This window comes from Truncatella angustata (genome assembly GCF_020726525.1).
Source record: "Truncatella angustata strain MPI-SDFR-AT-0073 chromosome Unknown BKA67scaffold_1, whole genome shotgun sequence".
NCBI lineage: Eukaryota > Fungi > Ascomycota > Sordariomycetes > Amphisphaeriales > Sporocadaceae > Truncatella > Truncatella angustata.
In genome coordinates, this window is record NW_025763381.1 from 8,065,579 (window position 1) to 8,087,061 (window position 21,483).

The following is a 21,483-nucleotide window of genomic DNA, read 5'->3' on the forward strand; positions in this document are numbered from 1 at the left end:
TGAGTGCGTTTCGTCGCAACATCTGATGGCCATCCGTCGTCGTCTTTGGTGGAATGCGGCGCTTGCAGCTGGAGCCTAACACGGACCCTCCAAAGCACGGACCATCAATCTATCGATCTGGACTGATAAGCTTATCCATAATCAGAATCATGGTCATGATAATCATAGTCATAATCGATGCGGATCCGTAGGTTGTTGCAGGTACAACTTGACCAACGTCAACTCCGTAACGAGACCCCACACAAGCTACCTGACTTGTGAAGTACACTCGAGGTCTTTATTTCCCAACTTATGAAAGCAAATCGGCAAGTTGAGTTACTTTGTACACTACTTGAATGGAATCATGACGTCAACCGGCACGGAACTGGTCTTTCGATTCTTTGAGATCCATTCAGCCTTTTGTCTGTAATTACCATCCTTGGTCATTCAACTTCGGCAGGGTAGATAACTTGTGGCTTGCGCCTGTTGTAGGTTATTTGCATGATTCATTACTGTTATATACTGAAGGCAACGAACATTGCTGGACATCCTTCGAGTCGTGTATGCAAGCATCATCGACGGTCTCCCAGACTCTGGCCCACAGTAGAAATCAAAATTGAGCAGTCCTCTAACTGGGATTTCCTTATTGGTATTGTCATTGGTATCCGATTATATACATGAAGAGCGACGCAGCAATTATCAGTGCCCATAACACAAACAGTACTACACAAAACTCACACACGCATGAGGTAATATTTCACTGCCAGGGGGAGCGACAGGTCGAATATAATAAGACTTGAATTCTTTCGAAATCTAAACTAGGATACTACACTCCTTCCCTTAAACCCCCTGAACAACCATCCAGGTCGTTCCCTAACCGCTATCAGTTGCTTCAAGTCGGTTATCATGGTAGATAGTTGGATGTCGCGGCGAGATGTCAGGGGCATCCAAGTTATACCATACGTGAGGTGACCTGAGCTTAGCTGCCGTAACATATGTCCTCTGTAGTCCTGGCCACAGCGCCGCAGATAAGCTCTTTCTGACAACTAGCAACTACTCTTGGGCTTGTCTGGCCGTAGGATCTACGGTCATCTTATACGACAAGACTGCATACCCAAAGCCGAGGCCGTGCTGTTTTTCTTCCAGTGGTTCAAAAGCAAGGATCAACTTGGTAGAAAGCGGTGGAAATCGAGGCCTCTAGATCACAGAGCATATGCATTCAGATCGGCATCGTTGCTACGTCAAGCACCATATGTGACTGTCTTCTAGGATTGTGAACTACCTTATGCCAGCTGCGACAACATGCAATTCAGGCGCCGAACGTGATTCAACACTGCAAAGTGGCGGAGAATATCACTCAAGGCGAACGTACAGTGAGGACTTACTAGGATAACATGCCTTTCCTACTCAATAGTAACTCCACAGTAATAGTTGGGGGCTAGACTCGTTTTCGGTTGCCGAGGATAATTTCAAGTTGCACACCAGTGTTTTTTGCAGCATCAAATGTCTTTTGTGGTTTATGTTAAATATATTCTCTGCTACGCTCATATTCCAAGCATGGACGTGCACAAGTGCAAAATGCAGCCAAATTGATGGTCTGCCAACCAGTATCTCAAAAATATGGCTTTCAATTTGTATGTTGTTAAGTCAGAGGTAACGTCCCGTATTGTTGCTATCATATGGTTCAAATACAAGCACAGGTTAAGCAGTGCAGCCTTGATGCAGCTTGTCTGGTAAAACGGTTGTTCATGAGCCAAATGGGGACAGAGCCACGGGATTGTAATGGAAACCATCCGTTCCAGCTCTTACTGTGCTAAAACAACTAATAAATAACAGAAAGGAACTACAGTCGCCTTGGGCCAGATGGTCATGAATGAAATATGCAGGCAATCAGTAATCAAACATAGTGATGAGGTCACCACCCGGCTCATTTTCCACGGAGCCGCGTGAAGAGAGCTGTAATACCGCTGGCGACCCTTGTCGAGCCATGGGCGGCCTACATAACAATTGCTGTTACCCCTTAGCACATATTCATTTCGCCAATTGAGCCTCGAGATGTGTCGCGCGTGAAACTCGTTACCAAGGTTTGAGATGCCAGGCGCTTTCGTTTATCGTTTGACGCGAGCTGTTTCCTGGTTGTCGGTAATTATTTTTGACAGCAGACATCCATTAGAAATTACAGGGATGCTGCACTCGGAGCTTTCTGTTGGCGTCACGACGTTGGCCCTCTCGGGAAGCGGGATGACTTGAAATCCGCAGTCTTCTAGGGTCACGAGGCTATCCCCTGCAAGGAAGACCTTCCCAGATGCTCGATTGGGAAATCACTCGGAACAATCCTCACAGGGAAGCTCAAGATGAGGAGTGGCTAATCGTTTGTGAATAATAGAGTAAGTATCAGAGCCTTCCTGAAGCAGCAGGGAAGCAAGAGAGAAACAGTGACATTTGGGTGATGTGTAGTGTTTTTCCCATACATCATAACCAGCATTGGCTTAGGTTACCACCGTGACTTTACCAGGGCCAAAGGCAACATCCGCGCCGCACCCCAGTCCACCGAAGAAGCGGATTACAGGGGATCAGCCTGGCAGATGGAGATGGCAGATGGACTCGCTGACAGGGAATCCTGCAGTCGCCGTCAGACGTTATTCGTCGAACTCTATCGGTTTGCTATGGTGTCTGCAGGCAACGACAGACCTCCTGATACAATTTGGCCCAGAGATATGGCTCAAGGTCAAAGATGAGCCCGGGGCCAGATTAACTGATTGACGGCTTGGTTAAGGGATCAGCGCTTTGCGTGATGACGATTGTGCCATGTACATAGCACGGCGCTGCTGTAGTGCCCGTCAGCTAGCGAGCATCTGCGGAGTACTAATGAGGGAACCCTCCGCCGAGCGTCGAAGCGGCGGAACGAAGGTTTGCTTCTAATGCAAGCAAGAAAAGCTACCGCACACGTACAGTACAATATGCAGGCGATGTCGAGCTGTGGGCAGGTATTCTAAACACATACTCGAGTGGGCAAGAACATCGCATTTCGGGAGGCTTGCAGCAAGCTAAGGCAAAGTTGTCGTTCTTGATCAATAGAGTGTGGAATTTGGTCACAATGTGGAGTGCAGAGACGGGCTCATTACACTGCATCTTGTTGATCTCCGCATAATATGTAATTCTACCGAACGGGCGCGTGGTGGTCATGCTTGAAGGGCTAAAAGGGGAAAGCTACCTTTCCTGTAGGTAGACTGGCGTACCGATGGGGAGTTCTCTTACATCTCATGGGGTTCTTGGTATTCAGGGACAGGCGAATAACTACATGCCCAGGTACCCTCCCTCACTCCCATTTGGATATTAGTGCACCATGTGTACTCCATGGCTTTGCGAAATGCGGGTGCGCTCTGTTGCTAGGTTAGTAGGCTGTCTGAGGTTGCCCCTCGGCCGTCTCTAATGCCAGATGCGCGCCGATGATGCCGACTCATCATCCATAATCTCTTCCAGGGGCTCCTGGTTCATGGTAGTTTTCTACAGTATTTAGTGACCTCCGCAAGAACTCCATAATCGCCATCAATAGTCGTGCTTAGGGGGGTCCCCTTGCCGTTTGTCTCGAAACTTTCTTCCTTTCCGGCGGCAGTTCGCACTCGATCCTGGTTCCGATTCACTCGGGTCTGTGTCTTCCGCGCTGGACGTCTTGTACCGGTTTGTGCGACAGTCTGCGCCGCGCTGCATTGCATTGCTGAGCTGCGAGTTGCCAGCACTGGAAGAGGAGCAATCCCGACTTAGGCAAAATCAGCTAAAAACTGGCAGTATTCGAAACATGGTCGTCCCCTCCCCTTTTGTTTCCACGATCTTTACGAGTTGCTTTCCATGTTTGGATGCCCTACAGCGTTAAGAACATACTTTTGGTGGAGAGATCCTACAATGCGCACGAGTCACCCGTACGAGCTTCATGCCTGACTTGGTATCCTATTCGTCCCCAAGCTGGCTTAGTTTATTGTTATCAGCGTTACCGTAGATCTTTGCATACGAACTCCTGTAAGGATGGTATATTGTGGAAAGGCATCCCAAGGTTCGTCAAAAATTAATGTTCTACTTATCATTGTCGTGTCTCACTAGTAGAATCGTGCAGGATGCCAAAATTGTCGTCAGCGTCGAATCAAAGTAAGCACCGACTTCCTACGCAGCATGACTCCTCACCCACAGTCAATCTTGCGCTCTCTCCTGTTGCTTAACAAGCATATATACTGCGCTCCACATGGCCTTAGAACTGTGTAATTGGCTCGGCGCTCTACGGCTTGCATGGCACTCTGCAACGCAAGACACAATCCCTCTACCGTTGATTTCCCTAGGTTGATCTATCACACAATGCACTAGTTTTATGATCACCTCCATACCGTTGGCTGATTATCGACTATAGTGCGACAAGGTGAAGCCAGAATGCTCTCAATGCATCCGGATCGGCAAGAAATGTCCTGGCTACCGGGATCAGCTGTCATTGATGTTCCGAGATGAGAGCAGTAAAGTGATTCAGAAAGCACATGCTCAGTGGGGGGCAGCAGCAACACCACCGTCGGCCGCCTCTGCATCAGCACCGTCAAGCTCGGCATCATGGACCTCGTCGCCGACGGGTACGTATGAATCGGGGAGCCCAGTGACAGACAACGCAACCTCCCCTGCCGAGTTCGTACTGAGCAAGAATATGGAGTTGTTATCTCCAAAACTACAGGCGAGGGTGGAACCTACCATCGATCAGCGTGGTCTTCAGTTTTTCGTTGACCAGTATCTCATGAAGACTCCGGACGCCCCCTCACTCGGCCGGCATCTGGCCGTGTATAGTGGTAGCTCCGAGGCGATGCAGACAATCATGATCGCCGTTGGTCTTGCTGGGCTGTCACACAAACAAGGTGACCGGGCAATGAACCTAGTGGCACGCCAGAAGTACACCACAGCAATGAAACAGACCCGCCAACTCATTGCAACGGGCCCGAACGATGCCGTCAGTGTGATGGCACCGCTTCGTGCTGTCGTCTCGTTGGCCATGTTCGAAGTCGTCCAGGGGAAGGGTTCGAAATTATCCACCGGAACAGCAAACATCCATATACTGGGTGCAATTGCCTTGCTGAGAAATGTAGTGCCAAAATCCCAAATGCCCATCTTTGGTGCAAGGGCTATACTGCAGCTTATGTATTCTTTGGTTAGTGCTCGCTTGCCACGGAGCTTACTCCTCGAATCATCGGAACGAGACTGACCGCCCGCAAGTTGATTCCTTCTCAAGTGACAGACGAGCCACTACCAGCACTGTTCTTTGACGCCATGGACATGGTCCGACATATTCTGCCTCCACAAGAGCACTCTACCTGCGATCTCGCTGTGGGCATCGCTGAAGTTTTACAACTACTTGCACTTTCTAAGAGCGCTCTGCTTTCAGATGGAAATCACGAAACTGACAAAATACTCGAACAGCTACTGAAAATGGACGTCATAATGAGTGGTCTCGAACAGAGGCTGCAGGACTCATTTCCTTTCACGATAGAAAATGCTCCTAAAGGATACCCACCGGAAGCCGTCTTCAAGGGCAAATATCACAGATATGTCGAAATCGAAGCGGCACGTCTCTGGAACCACCTCCGCTGGGCACGAATATTAGTTGCCCAGCGAATTCTTGAGATGGAAAAGGAATTCCCGTGCTCGTACTCGCTGATGGTCTCTCCTTCACATACAGAAACGTGTTACAGCACTTCGCTACGCATGGCCGAAGACATCATCACGAGCACACCGTCGCATTGGCACCATCCCGTATTGTCCGAAACACAAGCGAGGACAATAGCTGCCGTTGGGAAGGGAGGTACTGGCGCCGCGGGTCTTCCAGGACTTTTGTGGCATCTGAAGATTGCGGGCTGTGCTCCCGGGGTCCCGACAGAATTCTGGGACTGGTCATACGCAGTGGCGCAGATCGTGTGGAGGACTATGGGTATGCAGCACGCCCTTGCCCTTTCCGAGGTGATGGAGGGGCACCGTGCCGGAGTGGAAAAGGAGGCTATAGATCGCCTCATCAAGGTGGAACAGGACGACTGGCAATGATCAATCGATGGTTTTCGGCAAGCTACACCGTGGCACAGACATTTGTACATGATTAGTAGAGTCATGGTGTGACACAGGTATTTCCTTATTGTCACATGTGCGGGGTTGGGGGCTAAGAAGTATACCATGGTTTGGCGTTCAAGGGCGAAATGTTCACCGACTACTGCATTGTTGGATTTCACAATATCTGAAAGTGTGGGAAACGGACGGCCAGTCTGCTGGAGTATGTCCCTAGACACTTGGCTCGGGTTGGTTCCCGCGGTGCCGGGACAAAGGGTTAGGATTCCCGGCTTGAAGTGTACATGTATGCATCTAACTCTTTACTTGGGGTCCACGAGCTGTATACCACCCATTGCAATACCTGATGAAATCGATTGAAACGCCAGGATCCCTCATTTCCCGGGAATTGCTTTGAGCGCATCATGTACTAATAGAGGACAAGCCGAGCCTTCTAGTGCTCTCTACCAAAAGGGAGTTCTCAAGAGCATTTTCACACCCCAGCTCCTACTCATGCCCCACCTATACGGTTGTTCCGCGTGTATGGGATGTGTGCGATATTCGAAAACGATGTTTTATCACTGATGCCCTGTGACTCCGTATTGCTCCACGTGTTTGCCAGCAAGCACATATGTCTGTGGTCTTTTGTTATGACAACGTTTTTCACGGCTCGTGTTTCTACCTAACGATCGAGCCAACATTACATAATAGTAAGAGTCATGGTGAAGCAGTCTGAGGAGGATTTTGTTTTGAGGTAGTCGGGCACTTATGCCCAAGAAGCTAGATTTATTCATCTGCAGGTTCTTTCTACATACATATCGTGGTACGTTGCTGGCCCATCCGGACCGAGATTCCACTGGGTCAGTAGAAAGAGAGTTCCGTCAGGTACTGGCAGACCAACATTTCCTTTAGCAAGCCTCGCTGAAGCCACTGTCAGTTTCCAGCTGGAGCCAACGCAACCTCAAAAACAATTTCCAACTGTCGGCTGTATCAGGGGACGGCCGACTAACTTATTTGGTAGCAGTCAATGAGACACCGTATGACTGGACAACAGAGGCGCACTGCGAACCCTGCCAGTCTCTAGAAGCCTTCTGACCATTTCCTTGTTAGATTACTGTGTTATTAGGCATCATTCTTTTTCTGTTTTTGTTTTTGTGCCGCTCGGCGCACTATGAAGACACCCTACCGGATGAAAGCGTTTACTGGCATTGCTTTCGACAGTGGTATAGCCATGAGAACCTCTTGGGGTTCAGCGCAGAAATGCCACTGGGCCGAGAACAGTGGTCGATTAATGGTAATGAAAAATGGACAGCGATGTCTCTGCTCGAAGTTGGTGGCGCTTGGGGCCACGACAGTCATGGCAAAAATATCGATCTGTTTCCTGTACAGAAGGGGTCGATCAAAGTGCAAAGAACTGATGCGCCCGTCTAATTCCATGTTGCTTACCGAGCTCCGAAGCAGGACAGCATTTGGTCTTAAAAGACGAGAGACCGTGTCTTCTACTAAATTAGAAAAGTTGTAAACAGCTGAGTGGTTTCCGTAATCATTCAGCTGTCTTCAACCTGCGACTGTTGGCTGGGGTCGTTTTGACGGGGGTTGTCCCTACGCGTCCAGTTAGTGGTTCTCCACGCATCAGGGGTAAAAAAAGGGTTTTGCATCGGCCATCGCTTTTAGCAATCCACCGTTCATCCCAACATACATCTGACGGCGACGGATTAGGCCGCTTCACGGTTTTCTGAGATGCAGCTCCATTCGTGGCGCCCGACTTCTTAAGCGGGCGCGTGGGCTTCACCTCGCCGGCTTCGAACACGTCATCGGGTAGGTTGATGCTATTGATGTTGAGCAGCGGGTCAGAGAGGACGCGGCGAGCACTTACTTTCTCACGTGCTGAATGCTCAAGAAGTTCAACTCAGGCTTGTATTTGTCCCAGCCATGGCAAAGGTCCTTAAACTCGTTTACCTGGAAAGAAAGGTCCAAAGATTTGGCACCTGCTAGGTCAGCAACCTCTGCTACAAACCACCACGAGCGGCGGATTTGTTGTCGTGAAACGCCGAAGATCACTATTCTGAATTAGGGGAGGAAGTCACTGATTGAAATCATACCTTCTGCGAGCTCAAGGCCAATGTAATGGGTGGTGGTGTATATCTTGTCGTCTTGAGAAGGGAGATCTTCGATTTTGACTTTCGACTCTTCTCCTGATTCTGACTTCATAGAAATGTCTAGCTGCGTGGGTGCAGACTCGACACCAGGACTTGAAGATTCGGGTTTGATTGGCGTTTCGGCGCTCGGCTTGATTTTGTCGGCATTGTCCTTGACGGGCCCATCCTTCACCGGGGTCACTGGAGTATCGTCCTCCTTGCAAACATAATCCAGCTTTCCGTCCATGACGGCACTGAATTGATCGTCGTCGAGAACCTTGTGGGTTCGATCGAATCCCTTGTTGAAAGGATGGGCTATGGCAATGGAGGCGTGTCGCTCGACGCTAGCGACAAGGACTCTAACTTTACTCTCGACGAAGCCTGACCAAATCTTGTGGGCATCCTTGTCTTTAGAAGTGACAACAACAGCCAAGTAGTATTTGTAGCCACTTGTGAAGAAGCTATGCTTTACGAAGAGGTCCTTCCAGGGCCGGGCGCCTGCGATGATCTCGCTGGCAATATCTCGAGCGCGCTCCAGCTCTCGTTGAATAACGGCCTTGTTTGAGTGGGTAATGTTGAAGGTAGCACACATCTGTGGATAGGCAGGAGTAATGACAGGCATCAAATGGAAGCTATCACCCTTGTAGATCTTGGGATTCCAGACACGGACGTTCAAGGGACCATCCTCCATTTGCTTCAACATGACGGGGGAAGGCCAGGGCCACTGGCGAATTATGACAAAGAACTTTGTGACGATGATGGCGGCAGAAGCCTTGGGGTACAGCTGACAGATTCTGGCAACCAGCATCGCCCAGACCACGCCACCGGGAAAACCAATGATATTGGCGTAGATGGCACGACGTTGGGCCCAGAGTTTGATAGCACGCAATGCCAGGCGGAAGGTCGCCTTTTCGGGGACGAGGTTCAAGATCTCATTAGTGACACGGGTTCCATTCACAGAGCGCAGCTCGGCTTCGTCAAGACCGCGGAGATATTGGTTGTCTGTCAGATACAACTCCTTGTGTTTGGGGAACTGGGTGAGAGTGGCAATGCGGGCAAAGATCAGATCGATGCTGATGCCCCAGTACTCGAACTTGATGATGGGGACAAAGGCATCTTCGACGGGAGTGAGATCGGTGATTGCGCCTTTGGGTGCCATCTCGACGATTAGGTCGGGGAAGTCTTCGAAGTAGTGCTGGCGTGTCACGTACTTGGGGGCACAGACGAGAGTATCTATATCGGAGCCAGGGCCGTACACGCCGAGACAGAAACTTCCATAGGTGAAGACCTCTCCACGAGCTTCTCTGATCAAGGCAGTATTATGTGGCTCTTTCTTCTTGGCAATGCGACGAACAAACTCATCCGTGATCCGTTGTAAATCGGCCAGAACCTTGTGCCTAGAGCGACTTGTCAGGGTGGCTGTATCACGTTGAGCTGGATGTGATGCCCTCACCTTTTATTTGTCTCCTCCTGGGACTCGTATGTTCCCTGACGCTTGAGTTCTTCAAGTAGTGCATTCGTGGATTGCACCTCGATGGGCGTGGGCAGTACTGTCGAGATGGGTGGCGTTACGCCGTACGTCTTCTCCGAGGATGCCATGAGAACGGATATAGCTGGTGCAAAGAACCGAGTCAATGATGAATAACAAGAAGGAGAAGAAAAGAAGAAGCGAATCCCAAAAAAGAAAAGAAAAGAACAAAGCCCCCCTCCAGGTGTAGTTTGCGACGCGACAACTAGAAGGGTGTTGCGTCTCGCAATGTGAGTCCGAACTCGTCCAGCTCTTAAACGTGCGCGTTTGAAATGCACCTGCGTCTGAGTGACGAATTGAAGGAACGAATAACGAGCGAAGGAAGGTGAAGCATGAGGAACATGCGCAGGAACGGACACAGTTCAGGCGGCCTGTTTGCTGGTGGTAGTGGCTGATGATGCAGTTGTAGTTGCAGCTGGAACTGGAGCTAGAGTTCTGCCATCGAAACAAAATGCAGCTGTAGCAATGAGATCCAAGATCCATTAAACATTGGAAGGCACTAACCTAACCTAGTTGACTTACATACACAAGGCTTGAGTCAAAGCTTTGCTTCGGCGACCAAAGACATGCTTGACAGACTACATGAGCATAAACATACTGAAATTTACTGTAGTCTAGCGCGTTTTTAGCGGGTCCCATCAGCGAAGGCTACTAACCTTACTTGAATGCAGCCTGCCACGGTATGTATTGGAACCTCTCGGTTACAGTAGTTTACACAAACCACATATAGATCACCTTCCCCCCCACCCGACGATACCATGAGACAAACGACCTGGACGATTCTGCAAATTGCCGTTCATTGACGTTTCCAAGAGAAGGCCATGTCGCGCATAGCTATCAAAAGTGAAGCCGCACCAACCAGCCCTTGGGTAAAGATTTCTTGGCAAATTATCATATGCTACTAGCTTTCGAGCCCAAACATACTTCTCTCATCTCGCAGATCGCGGGGCCCCGTCAGAGCAGGCTATACTGGCTCAATTCCTGGATTACAATGCCTGTTAAATTGTATATGGGAAGTGGTAGACAAATCAAAGACTGTTGGGTATGCGACTCCTGCCCTAACTCCTGCCCCTGAGCTGTGTTTCATACGCATCACCATCGCATCTACTAATTATATACAGCTTATCCCACGCCTTTCGCCATCCTCAGATGTCGAGTCCCCACATCCTTGCCCAGTCATCCGCGCTCTGCGCCGCGTCTATCTGCCAGCGTTGTCGTGCCAGCCAGTACGTTATGCCGCCAAGTACACCGAGGCCACCCAGCATCTCCAGAGCCAGCCAGCCTTTTGCCTTCAGATCCGCTGCCACTTGTAGTAAGCCAAGTGGATCTTGATGACGGGATCCTCTCTTCCACGTTTGATATTTTCGCTTCCTCTTGCGACATGGAATTGCCTCCTGTGAACTGTTCGTCGGGACTAATGTGCCATCTTGGAAACATCCGTTCAGTCGCTCATTGAGCCATGCAGCTTGTCCCCTCCTTGGGTGCGCCTCGTATTGCGCTTTCTCGGATTCGAGACTTCTCTGAAGGTCCATTGCCCAGTCCGCCATGTAGACACGAGGACTGGTGTCATTGTCTCTTTGAAGATGCACGCGGGCGAGCGCCAGAGGTCGCCGGCCGATGAGTGCACCCGTCGTGGGGTTCAACGGCTGATATAGATATTTCGGTCTCGGTGCAGCTGAGGCATCTCGCCACTGCATATACTTCTTGGCAGCCGAGTGCCTCAACCATGAGGACCCCTCGAAGCTGAATAGATGCTCTACCAGCCGAGTAAGTTCTGATGAGGCCAAAGGCTGGATATAGTCTGGACTCATTAAAAGACTCGCATCCATAACATCATGATCAGACCCAGCGGCACACGACACAGCGTGAATTGTTGGCAATGCGGAGCTTGGCGATTGACCCGCGCTTGAAGTGAAACTAAAGTACCGTATACCAGCCTCGCGGAGTTGACATGCTATCTGCTCTTTGCAGCTAGCTTGCTCGTCCGGGCTCCAGTTGTCAGCCTGGGCCAAGATTGGTATGATGTTCGTCAACGGTGCTAGACGCTTCAGGTATTCAATATCGACAGAGCTTAAATCTACAAATTGTAAGACGCAATGCTAAAGTTGTCGCGAGAGAAGCACTTACGGTGTTGAATCATGTAAAGCACAGCATCGACCTGGAACCCACCGTCCCCTCCCAACAGGCGAAGCATTTCCGGCTCGCTCAACGCATCGGAAGACACCTTGTTCAAGTGAGACTCAACGTATTCTACACACGGCATAATAGTTTCCAGGGCCTATCACAGTGAGCAGATAGATCGTAGCACTAGGTTCGGGGAAGCTTACAGATGAGCTATTACCATAGCCGGGTGTGTCCACGAAGCATATATTACGGTCGAGTACCTGGTCGCCAAGGCTTTTCCTTCGTTGGTTGGCACGGGATTCATCCAGCTCTGTCCACCAGTCTGGATATGGCTTCGTGCTCGCGAATATCTCACATATTGCTTTTGTTGAGTCGGAGCCTCGCCGACTAGGAGCAGCAGGCCTTGCGGAACCTTTCGAGGATCGTCTCAAGCCAGCCTGGGGTACAATGGGATCTACATGGACAATGTGCTCACAGCTCTGAACAACTGCCTTGACGAGTGAAGTCTTGCCAATACCAGACTTTCCTGCGATTAGCAGCTTCAAGCGACCAAGACTTTTACCCAACTCAGTAAAGGGACGGCGACTCGGCATCTTGATGCTGGGCATGACCAGTTGTGGGGCACTGCCGCTGTCTGCCATATTCATGGCTGACCTGTCGGGAGTATACTCGTCGTCATCTGAGCTGACAGCGTTTTCTGATATGGAGCCTGCTATGGAATTTCTCCTGGACGACGGGCTGCTCAGCAAGGAGCCCGCGACCGAAGTGCCTAGTGTTATCGGGGTGATGGACCGCGACAGTGGGGCGCGATGGTGGGAAGATGTTGGAACTGGCGTCGGGCTGGGTAACGATGGCATGGACAAAGGCGAATATGCCGAGCCATGCTCTTCCAGTGACTCTATTGAAGTGCTTCTCGACAAGGCATGGCCCCGGTCATGACTGCGTGCCGACAGGGTGTGCCCTGACTCTGTGACTTTCCTGTGGTCTCTCAAACGGGAACTGGCAAGACTTGGTTGGTCAAGATAGGAATCGACAGTGGCTTCATCGGCGAGGAAGAAAGACATCTGGCTGGTGGAGGTGGAAGTCGAATTTACGGATGGAAGGTTATCGAGTCGATGGACCGAACATTGATGCCCAGAGGCATTGTCGCTAGGGAGGGGTCGCATAATCACATCAAAGGTGCTATGTATGTATGTATGTATGGGTATTGGTACAAGCGCAGCCCATACTCAGATGATAGGGTTGGCAGCAGGACGATCTGGCCTCAGAGTAACGAAGAGTTGGGCATTTTAGAGGAAGCTGTCTAGAACGCGGATGACTGATGACAAGACATGACATGAATGGATGCAAGTCCGTTAGCAGTCTGGTTGCAGGTGATGGGTTGAGCTAAATGGTAGGGGTAGGGGTATGTGTATGTGTGTGAGTGTCCCTCTCCCTCTCTCTCCCTCTCTCTTTCTTCTCTGGCGGATAAAGCACACCCCGCATCATGAGTGTGTCGCCATTGAACCCGTGGTTAATCGTACTACGTACCAGACTACCAGACATAGTTGGAAGGTTCAAGGTTGGGGGGTGATGGGGGCCAGAACATGGGTGAGGGGTGAGTGAGGTGGTGAGAGGTGAGGGGTCACAGCTGATGGACGATCATGTCTCCCCCACACCACCAAATCAGCGGCCAGGCTTGCTAGGTACAAAGCATGTACGTGTGTATGCTGTCGGTGGAAGTGGCCATTATTAAGGGTCTCACGTCTGGTGCTCTGCAGTCTGTCACAGGCAGAAACAGGCGGCGATGTTGATCAGACTAGCGGCGTTACCAGTCTATTTCGCAGGGATTTGCCCCAGAAGCTGCGCCAGGGTCCTTACCTAACTGTTACGGTAGCCCGCTAAACTGATTGCACTTTCACAAAACTATTGGGAGCGTTTGTATCGCGACTTCCCCTCATTGGGATTCGCCTGTTCTTTTTGAAGTTCAAGTCTACAAAGTAAGTCTAAGTCTAAGTCTAAGTCTAGGTTCAGGTTCAGGTCCAGGTTCAGGCCCAGGTCCAAATTCAGGTTCAGGTTCAGGTTGGAGAGCTTCTCAACTCCAAACACTCCCAGAAACTCGGCCATATCAACTCAAACTCAACTCTTGCCCATTTACACCCACCTAGACTACCGATAGTAGACACCATCACACCCGCAACCAATCTTCTTTTTTCCCCGATCCCGAGACCGGACTGGTATCTTCTCGTAATCCCGACAACCCCCCCACGATCGCCACTATAACACCGTCGCCCGTGCGAGAGCGTCCGTCCCAGACGGCGAACGAGAACGTGAACGAGAACGAGCCTCCTCCTGTTCCCGTTCCCGTTCCTGCTGTTCCCACGGCTACATTTACAACTGCAACCACAGCTACGGCTTCGTCCCCAACAATACCCATCGCGCTTGTGCCGCCCGTATTCCATCAAGACAGCCGATCATCGGTTTCTCGACCAAGGATAACGACGGCCGCAGAAATCTTGTTCAACCCGCGCTACACATCGCAGCAGCCTCGTGCCGCTTCTCCTGACCCCGCCGTGTTTAGCACCTTTCCGACGAGCTCTGTTCCAGCCATGGACGCAAAGAGACACCCCAGCTCCTTTCAGCAGCTGGAGAAGCTGGGAGAAGGCACTTATGCTACCGTACGCTTCACCTCACGAGATATATCTATCTGTACGTAGTACCTGCTAACCCCCGTCCCCAGGTCTTCAAGGGCCGGAACCGGCAGACAGGTGAGCTCGTTGCCTTGAAGGAGATCCATCTCGACTCGGAAGAGGGCACCCCTTCGACCGCCATTCGAGAAATCTCTCTCATGAAAGAGCTCAAGCACGAGAACATTGTGGCATTACATGACGTTATCCATACAGAGAACAAGCTCATGTTGGTCTTCGAATACATGGATGGCGACCTGAAGAAGTACATGGACACCCACGGAGACCGCGGCGCTCTGAAGCCAATGACAATCAAGTCTTTCATGTACCAACTCCTCAAGGGCATCGATTTCTGCCACCAGAACAGAGTCCTGCATCGGGACCTGAAGCCTCAGAACCTCCTGATTAGTCCTAAGGGTGTATTGAAGCTTGGCGATTTTGGCCTGGCTCGTGCCTTTGGAATTCCAGTCAACACGTTTTCCAACGAGGTCGTCACCCTCTGGTATCGCGCCCCAGATGTCTTGCTTGGAAGTAGGACTTACAACACAAGCATTGATATCTGGTCGGCGGGATGTATCATGGCCGAGATGTACACCGGTCGCCCTTTATTCCCCGGAACGACAAACGAGGACCAGATTGTCCGTATTTTCCGCATCATGGGCACACCCACCGAAAGAACTTGGCCTGGTATAACTCAGTTTGCCGAGTACAAGCCAAACTTCCAGATGTATGCCACTCAGAACCTGCAGTCTATCCTCCCGCAGATCGACCAGCTGGGCATCGACCTCCTGCAAAGAATGTTGGTTCTTCGTCCCGAGCATAGAATCAGTGCCCATGATGCTCTTCAGCACCCTTGGTTCAATGACATTGTCATGCAGCAACAAATGCAACAGCAACAGCAACAGCAGCAGCTGCACGCCCAATCTAGAGGGTATGCGGCACAGGACTCGGTTCCATCACAAGCGGCTTACAATAGTGGTTATTAGATACGGTCAGCAGAACTAGGAATCAGGACTTATCCTATAACGTATGCGTCCTCATATCCGATCGAAGAAGCAGTGCATATTTCGGCCGAAAACGTTGAGACGTTCTTAGTAGAGTTCATCGACGAGGTGGGATGCGGGTCGCAAAGTCCACAAGCGTAAAAAGGTGTTATGGAACTTAGGCTGCGGTCGGGATTTCAGCATTATTGCGGCAAGGGCGTTTCAGGTGGGCTTTTTCTTCTTCTCTATTTGTGAAATTCTGTTCTTTTTCTTTTTGGGGGGCGGGGGGAGGCTCTCTTGTTCGGTGGCCCCGACTGCACCTGGATCCATAGAGCTGGCCGGAGATGAATTGGCCGCACTCGGTTTCTAATGATAATACCCAAAAACATTGCATGTTATTTTACGTTCGACCAAGTGCGAGGTAGAAAGAAATCCTCGTGACAAGTAAAGTAAGGTTAGTGTCTGACGAATTGACGGCTACTGGCTGCTGGCTGCTACTAACAGCAAAACCTGGTAGGCATGCAGTGACACTTTGCATCGGAAAGCATTAGACTAGGCAAACTATGCAGGATTGCGGGTGACATGGTCTTTTGATTACCTCAAGCCTTGCCCACTATATGTATCAGCTTTACGAGCTAAATCTCCTATTTGTGTGTATATGCTCTTGAGAGGGCCATCCCTCCACTGTCCAAGTCCATTCCGTGCAAACCACTCCTCCTTATTTCGGTTTCGTGATCTCAAAGAACTCCTTCAAACCATCGACAACCACGTCAACGTTCATGTTGACGAGAGGCATTTTGTCGTAGCTGTCCTCCTTCATGATCGCTACAAGGGCCAGGTACTTGTCGACCTCTCGCAGCATGATCGGTCTGTTTCCGTCGGTCAGAACCATGCAGCTCTCTGCCCAATTGCTGGCGACTTGATCCTCGAGCTTCTGGTTCCATGGTTCACCTTCCAACAACTCCCGGTAGCCTTGGGATCGTGGCCAACTGCCGTACACTTCCGTCAGGTCAATAATGACATCGATGTAATCCGAACAAATCTCGTAGCTGGCCATGTCTGCAGGCGCACTGTCCGTGGCGATGTAGATCTTTGACAGCACGTCAAAAAGATACGCCTTCTCGAAGCGGCACGTACGGCAAAGGTTGGTAAGCATTGCCTCAAGGCTGCCGAGGCGTGGTATCAGCTTCTGGATGACCTTGCTGAAGGCTTCGAAGATACTGTGGTTGTAGATACTCGTAAGGTGGAACCTCAACGGTACATTGTCGAATCCGTGGTCGGACAGCTCGTCCTGGATACGTATGGTGATATCCCGCTGTATGTCCAGCTTGTAGTCGTCAGATAGACCGTCCACTTTGTGAATAAATACCTCAATCTTGATATTCGGAAATCTGCTCTGCAGGTTGAGGATGGTCACATTGAGTCGCGCCACCGCTTCCATGTAATCGTCTTGAGCGTCAATCACCCATATCAGTGCTCCAATCTCTCCGAACATGGCATCGATGTCGAAAGTTGGGTTTTCAAATATGTCAATTTGACCTGGAAAATCCCAAACTTGAAAGTCCATGAAAGATCTAAGCGAAAATTAGTGTGGCTCTCACAAGAAAATACAAACGAATCTTACGCCATTGAGTCTTTCTGTATGCGTGCTGTAGATTCCAGAAATAGCGTTTCACTAGGAGGCAACTTGTGGAATACGACGCTTGATATTGATGATTTGCCACTCCTGGATCCAGTCAGCATGGTCATGGACATGGGCATAGGCGTGTTCTATGTAGCTGAGACAATATACCTTCTCTGGCCCATCAAAAGTAGTCTGGGCTTTCCTTTTGCCGGAGGACCTGCGTTCGCCGGCTCCGGGGCTTGCGTGCCATTCTGTTTCTGCTGAATTCGGAGACGGTTCTGTTCGAAGACACGTTCAAGATTTAGCTGAGCTGGACTAAGAAGGCCTTGTAAACGTTCTGAAGATGCTCGGGAATCTCTTGACCTGGGAGCAACATCCCATCCACTTAAATGAGAAAACATTATAACCGGCAAAAATGTAGCAAGAGAATAAGGGGAAGAAAACGAGATGGTGATCCCAAGATCTTTGGTTTCCCAGTCTCATCAATGCCCAGTAGATGGCTTTCGCCAGGTGCCTGCTGTTCTACAGTCGGGTCTCTTGCCATATCATCTGGACTTCAGGAGCCTCTCACTGGTTTATGACGTTGCAACTAGCAACGTTTTTGATTGGATTCTGCCTGCACTTTGCTCCAGCGAGCCAACCCACAGACGAAGCTGCCGAAGACAATTCCCTTAGACAATGACCGGACCACCGATTTCATTAGAGGTGACGTCGGCACGGATGCAGGCAGGCAGTCCGTTCAGCCATACGCTTGGTGTTTGCTGAAACTATTCTTTCTTTGGAAGACAGAGACAAGTTGTCGACTATGAATCTCTGGGTGAACAGGTACAGGACCATGGGTGATCTCACGGTTCCACGACCAAGCAGCTTGTGTCTCTGCCCAAAAAGTGACCCAATCCTCATGCCTGTCGAGCTCGGGCCCGCTTGTGACGCCTGCCTGGTTTTATCGTTTGCGTTTGGGCAAATTCATACCTGACTGCCGCGGAGAGGCCGATGAACCCATGAAAGTTTCACATCCAAGAAGCTCTATCGCTTGTCTTAAGCATCTTGGGACAGAACCCTTGTACCCAGGTTCTGCGGGTATTTCTGTACCACTCGGCAGGTTTGTTGGCGGGTTTTAGACGAACTTGACCAAGAACAACTCAGGGTTGCAAATGAAGGGATTCCCGGTCACTGACAGAAACAAAAACGTCTTACCTCCATGATTTCAGCACCCAGTGGACAAACTGTCTCAGTGTCTCTAATATCCGAATCACTGTTCAGTCCTCCCCTCCACCACAGCTGCACCGATGAGCTAAGCAGCAGCGCCCGTCCGTTGCGTCCTGCCCGCCCTTTCTGGCCACAAAGGTCAAATTGGAGGTATCCCGGTTTCTGGGCGTCGCGTAAGTCCCTACAATTATGTGGTGATCCAGAACTCGAACAGATTTGGTGTTCTGTCGTACAAGCTCGGCGTCTGGTGACAGCAGCCGAGTTAGTCTTCGTCTTGAGGAGCAAACAGCCAATCAGCCATGGAGATAAAACTCTCTTCCTCCGATAACGTTGAGATGTGCTTGACGGCGATGTGCCTCCTCAGCCTGCAACTATTGTCGATATCTGCTTTTAAGCAGTGGTGATGTGATTGATTGAAGTCAATTCAGAACAGGCGCGCGGTAGGACAAGTCAGTCCTGACCCTTTGCAATTGCTGCTACCACACGCTCGATAACCGTGCTCGATCGAGCAATGCACCCGGATGAATGGGTAATTTTGAATGCCTTTGATCGCGCAAATATCGTTGCATGTGACGAGTTGATTGATGCAAAGTACGAAGTCACACTCACTTCTGCAAGGCTGATAGATCTAAGATGTGTGGGGGAATTGGCAGGTGAGGCTAATGATTAGAGAGACAGTGTCTCGCTTCACTAATTTTGCACTGTACGCGTACGTTGTCCACTCAACTAAAGCTTCCAGATCTCGGCGTGAGCCTCACAAATTCAATTAGACGAGTGATTCATTATTCATTGCACATTCAAACGGCACATTGATACCAGGCTTTCTCTTCATGCTTATTCCGTGTTACATACCTGAATTAGTCCTCATGCCTGGACATATACTATGTGCCGCCGTTAACCACAGCTTGACAAAGGGGCACCCACTACAATCATTGTTTGAGCTACACCGAGAGTGAAATGAGTACGGGCAACTGATGATGAAATATCTATCAATGTGCAATGCTAGCTCAAGCAAACATAGCTAGGAAACAATGCATTATGGCGATCTGTATATTTTTCGCCGATCAGACTATTTCTTGATCTCATGCTACATGGATGGTATCAATAGAGCGAAGTGCAGTACAGATGACTACAGAGCAGGTGAAGCTGAAGATGTCTTTGGACAGCGCGCCTTACTTGAAGTCTTGCCGCCAAACAAAGCCGTGACGAAGCTCTTCCTACGAGCTGCTGTCCTGGTAGGCTTCTGGTCCTGCGGTGGATCCGCTGGCGGTGTGGGAGGATGCTCTGACATTGCTGTTGTGATCATAGGAGTTTCATCTGTGCTAGCTGGTGGTGTTGGCAGAGGGTCGGCTCTAATGTTTCCAGGCGTAGACGGTCGCAAAGTCGCAAAAGACTGCGTCTAAAATTAGTTTCATGTGATCCACAAATACCGATGGGAGAACTCGGGCCTGAAACCTTGTTGTTAGTGATGGCATGACTTACGCGCACACTAAGCCTTTTGCTGTTTTTCGATGGCTTCAAGGACTCACGTCCGGGTTCGTGATGGCCATTTAAAGCCCTCTCCAACTCGTCCATCTCACCAGCCAGTGTTTTGCCGGCACAGGCGACGTCCTCTTCCGGCGTCGCAACGAACCGCACGTATCCTCTGGAGGGCGCAACACCGAGACTTTCCTGTAAGTGACTCTGGATAAGGGCTGCGTTTCTCTTGTTCGTGGTCGGTTGAACCAGGCTCGGCAATGCAAAGACTGTCAGGGTATATGCAGGATCGAAAGAGCCGCCAAACATCATGCAACACCCATGCTGAAGGTTGATGACAATGGATGACATGGACCTCTGATACCGATTGGACAGTTGGTACGAAAGATCAGTGATGAAGGTAAACTCGTCTTGTATCTACCCAGGAATTGTAAGTGGAGGGCCAAACCCCAACGAGCAAGGCAACGTACCATAACATTCGTCCGTAACTCTGCGAGGACGATAGCTTCATTTCGTACTCTGTCTTTTGTGGGATCGGCTTCTCGCCCGACCGAGAACTCATTCTCGTAGTATGCGCTTCTCTTCTTCGCCAGCCCGGGCTGAAGTTGCGATTTGCGGCGGCTGCTCATAATATCTCCAGGAGGGGGCCGTTCAATGTCCCTTATTACATTGTTACCCTCCACGATACTGGTCTTTAAAGGTCGTGACAGTTGGACTTTTCGCTGTGCAAAAGACAGAGAGGCGGAAGAGACGACATCTTGTCCCTGATTTTGATTTGCCGTCGAGTTGACCGACTTATTAGGCAAATGGGGTTGTTTGACACCCGGGCCTGGGGTAGCTGATCGTTCCATCCTCTGGGATGAGCGATAGCACGGACTAGGCTTGCCAAGAGGGTATAGTTTCACGCATCAGGTGGTGGTGAGGGTGCTAGTTCCCTGCTGAGTAGAGACTCTTGTGGGTCTGAGCGACCTGAAGAATGTCGTATTTCAGACCAAGCTGAGAGCTTTGTGGAGTCGCAATGACTAATGCAGAAAGACACCGGTGATCACAATGCTAGTGCTCGTTTGTAGTGTTCTAACCTTAGATGGATCGCAAGTTGGGTAGCGTGTTTGTCGAGCTTGATGGTGTTCAACACATTGTTGAACATTCATGCAGCACAGAAAAGGTTGACCACTCGAGGTTCTTACGGGTGTGTTGCAAATGGACGTAAAACACAAGATACTGCAGCCGAAAAAGAAGCAGAGAAAACAAAAGAAAAGAGAAAAGGAAAATTATTCCGGAGAAGAGTGCGGCACCAGAGATGGGATTCCTAGAAGCGGATTAACATCATGCTTGCCAACTCCTGTACGGATGCAGGTTGCAGTGTTGCAGGATAAGAGAAAAGTGAATCGCTTCAATGGGAGATGTTTGCTTGACTCGAAACCTCAAAAACAGCACCGGATACGCAATGTGCTCACAGCATATCCACCAATTGAGCAATTGAATGGGCACTTAATATAAAAGATAAGTGACCAATGTGGGATGAGGTGACATGAGGATGATATCGAGCTGAGAAAGATACGCCTACCTACAGTAACGTAGGGACCGCCGTGTTACACGTTAGCCGATCACAGTGGAAGCTTTCGACCGCACTAACCTTAGACGTATGTGAGAGACTGTAAAGTAATCGAGACATCACAGCATTGGGTGATCGGGA

The 21,483-nt window shown here is 50.1% G+C and overlaps 6 protein-coding genes across 6 annotated transcripts; 2 read left to right on the forward strand and 4 right to left on the reverse strand.

Annotated features, from left to right (window-relative positions):
• Nucleotides 1-4,459: 4,459 nt before the first annotated feature.
• BKA67DRAFT_531432 (uncharacterized protein) lies at nucleotides 4,460-6,042 on the forward strand (the record flags this gene model as incomplete). Its single annotated transcript, XM_046099384.1, has 2 exons — nucleotides 4,460-5,155; nucleotides 5,221-6,042. The coding sequence occupies 2 exons, from the start codon at nucleotides 4,460-4,462 to the stop codon at nucleotides 6,040-6,042; spliced, it is 1,518 nt and encodes a 505-aa protein (XP_045965510.1).
• Nucleotides 6,043-7,582: 1,540 nt separating this feature from the next.
• BKA67DRAFT_510700 (Poly(A) polymerase central domain-containing protein) lies at nucleotides 7,583-9,776 on the reverse strand (the record flags this gene model as incomplete). Its single annotated transcript, XM_046097348.1, has 4 exons — nucleotides 7,583-7,868; nucleotides 7,916-8,030; nucleotides 8,142-9,574; nucleotides 9,631-9,776. 4 exons carry the CDS (start codon nucleotides 9,774-9,776, stop codon nucleotides 7,583-7,585), a joined length of 1,980 nt encoding a protein of 659 aa, XP_045965511.1.
• An 898-nt stretch (nucleotides 9,777-10,674) lies between these two features.
• Nucleotides 10,675-13,382, reverse strand: BKA67DRAFT_551027 (Septin-domain-containing protein). The gene is made up of 3 exons (XM_046101706.1): nucleotides 12,033-13,382; nucleotides 11,833-11,983; nucleotides 10,675-11,782 (listed from the first exon to the last, which is right to left on the reverse strand). Exons 1-3 carry the CDS (start codon nucleotides 12,993-12,995, stop codon nucleotides 10,851-10,853), a joined length of 2,046 nt encoding a protein of 681 aa, XP_045965512.1. The 5' UTR covers nucleotides 12,996-13,382; the 3' UTR covers nucleotides 10,675-10,850.
• Nucleotides 13,383-14,417: 1,035 nt separating this feature from the next.
• Nucleotides 14,418-15,481, forward strand: BKA67DRAFT_511586 (kinase-like domain-containing protein; the record flags this gene model as incomplete). The annotated part of the gene is made up of 2 exons (XM_046097410.1): nucleotides 14,418-14,486; nucleotides 14,549-15,481. 2 exons carry the CDS (start codon nucleotides 14,418-14,420, stop codon nucleotides 15,479-15,481), a joined length of 1,002 nt encoding a protein of 333 aa, XP_045965513.1.
• Nucleotides 15,482-16,042: 561 nt separating this feature from the next.
• On the reverse strand, nucleotides 16,043-17,652 carry BKA67DRAFT_83742 (Gtr1/RagA G domain-containing protein). Its single transcript, XM_046109476.1, has 3 exons — nucleotides 17,271-17,652; nucleotides 17,103-17,204; nucleotides 16,043-17,052 (listed from the first exon to the last, which is right to left on the reverse strand). Exons 1-3 carry the CDS (start codon nucleotides 17,501-17,503, stop codon nucleotides 16,197-16,199), a joined length of 1,191 nt encoding a protein of 396 aa, XP_045965514.1. The 5' UTR covers nucleotides 17,504-17,652; the 3' UTR covers nucleotides 16,043-16,196.
• Nucleotides 17,653-19,092: 1,440 nt separating this feature from the next.
• On the reverse strand, nucleotides 19,093-20,773 carry BKA67DRAFT_83838 (Tautomerase/MIF superfamily). The gene is made up of 3 exons (XM_046109477.1): nucleotides 20,258-20,773; nucleotides 19,767-20,204; nucleotides 19,093-19,704 (listed from the first exon to the last, which is right to left on the reverse strand). Exons 1-3 carry the CDS (start codon nucleotides 20,636-20,638, stop codon nucleotides 19,441-19,443), a joined length of 1,083 nt encoding a protein of 360 aa, XP_045965515.1. The 5' UTR covers nucleotides 20,639-20,773; the 3' UTR covers nucleotides 19,093-19,440.
• Between the last annotated feature and the right edge of the window lie 710 nt (nucleotides 20,774-21,483).

What these genes read in the sequence shown, in the direction of transcription:
- BKA67DRAFT_551027 (XM_046101706.1), bottom strand. Translation starts at nt 12,995, where the DNA reads ATGCGACCCCTCCCTAGCGACAATGCCTCTGGGCATCAATGTTCGGTC. An exon ending in GCTATGGTAATAGCTCATCT is followed by an intron (nt 11,984 to 12,032) that starts GTAAGCTTCCCC and finishes TCACTGTGATAG; the next exon opens with GCCCTGGAAACTATTATGCC. An exon ending in GCTTTACATGATTCAACACC is followed by an intron (nt 11,783 to 11,832) that starts GTAAGTGCTTCT and finishes TACAATTTGTAG; the next exon opens with ATTTAAGCTCTGTCGATATT.
- BKA67DRAFT_83742 (XM_046109476.1), bottom strand. Translation starts at nt 17,503, where the DNA reads ATGTTTTCTCATTTAAGTGGATGGGATGTTGCTCCCAGGTCAAGAGAT. An exon ending in CTTTTGATGGGCCAGAGAAG is followed by an intron (nt 17,205 to 17,270) that starts GTATATTGTCTC and finishes GACTGGATCCAG; the next exon opens with GAGTGGCAAATCATCAATAT. An exon ending in ATACAGAAAGACTCAATGGC is followed by an intron (nt 17,053 to 17,102) that starts GTAAGATTCGTT and finishes ATTTTCGCTTAG; the next exon opens with ATCTTTCATGGACTTTCAAG.
- BKA67DRAFT_83838 (XM_046109477.1), bottom strand. Translation starts at nt 20,638, where the DNA reads ATGGAACGATCAGCTACCCCAGGCCCGGGTGTCAAACAACCCCATTTG. An exon ending in AGTTACGGACGAATGTTATG is followed by an intron (nt 20,205 to 20,257) that starts GTACGTTGCCTT and finishes ATTCCTGGGTAG; the next exon opens with ATACAAGACGAGTTTACCTT. An exon ending in ATGCCATCACTAACAACAAG is followed by an intron (nt 19,705 to 19,766) that starts GTTTCAGGCCCG and finishes TTTTAGACGCAG; the next exon opens with TCTTTTGCGACTTTGCGACC.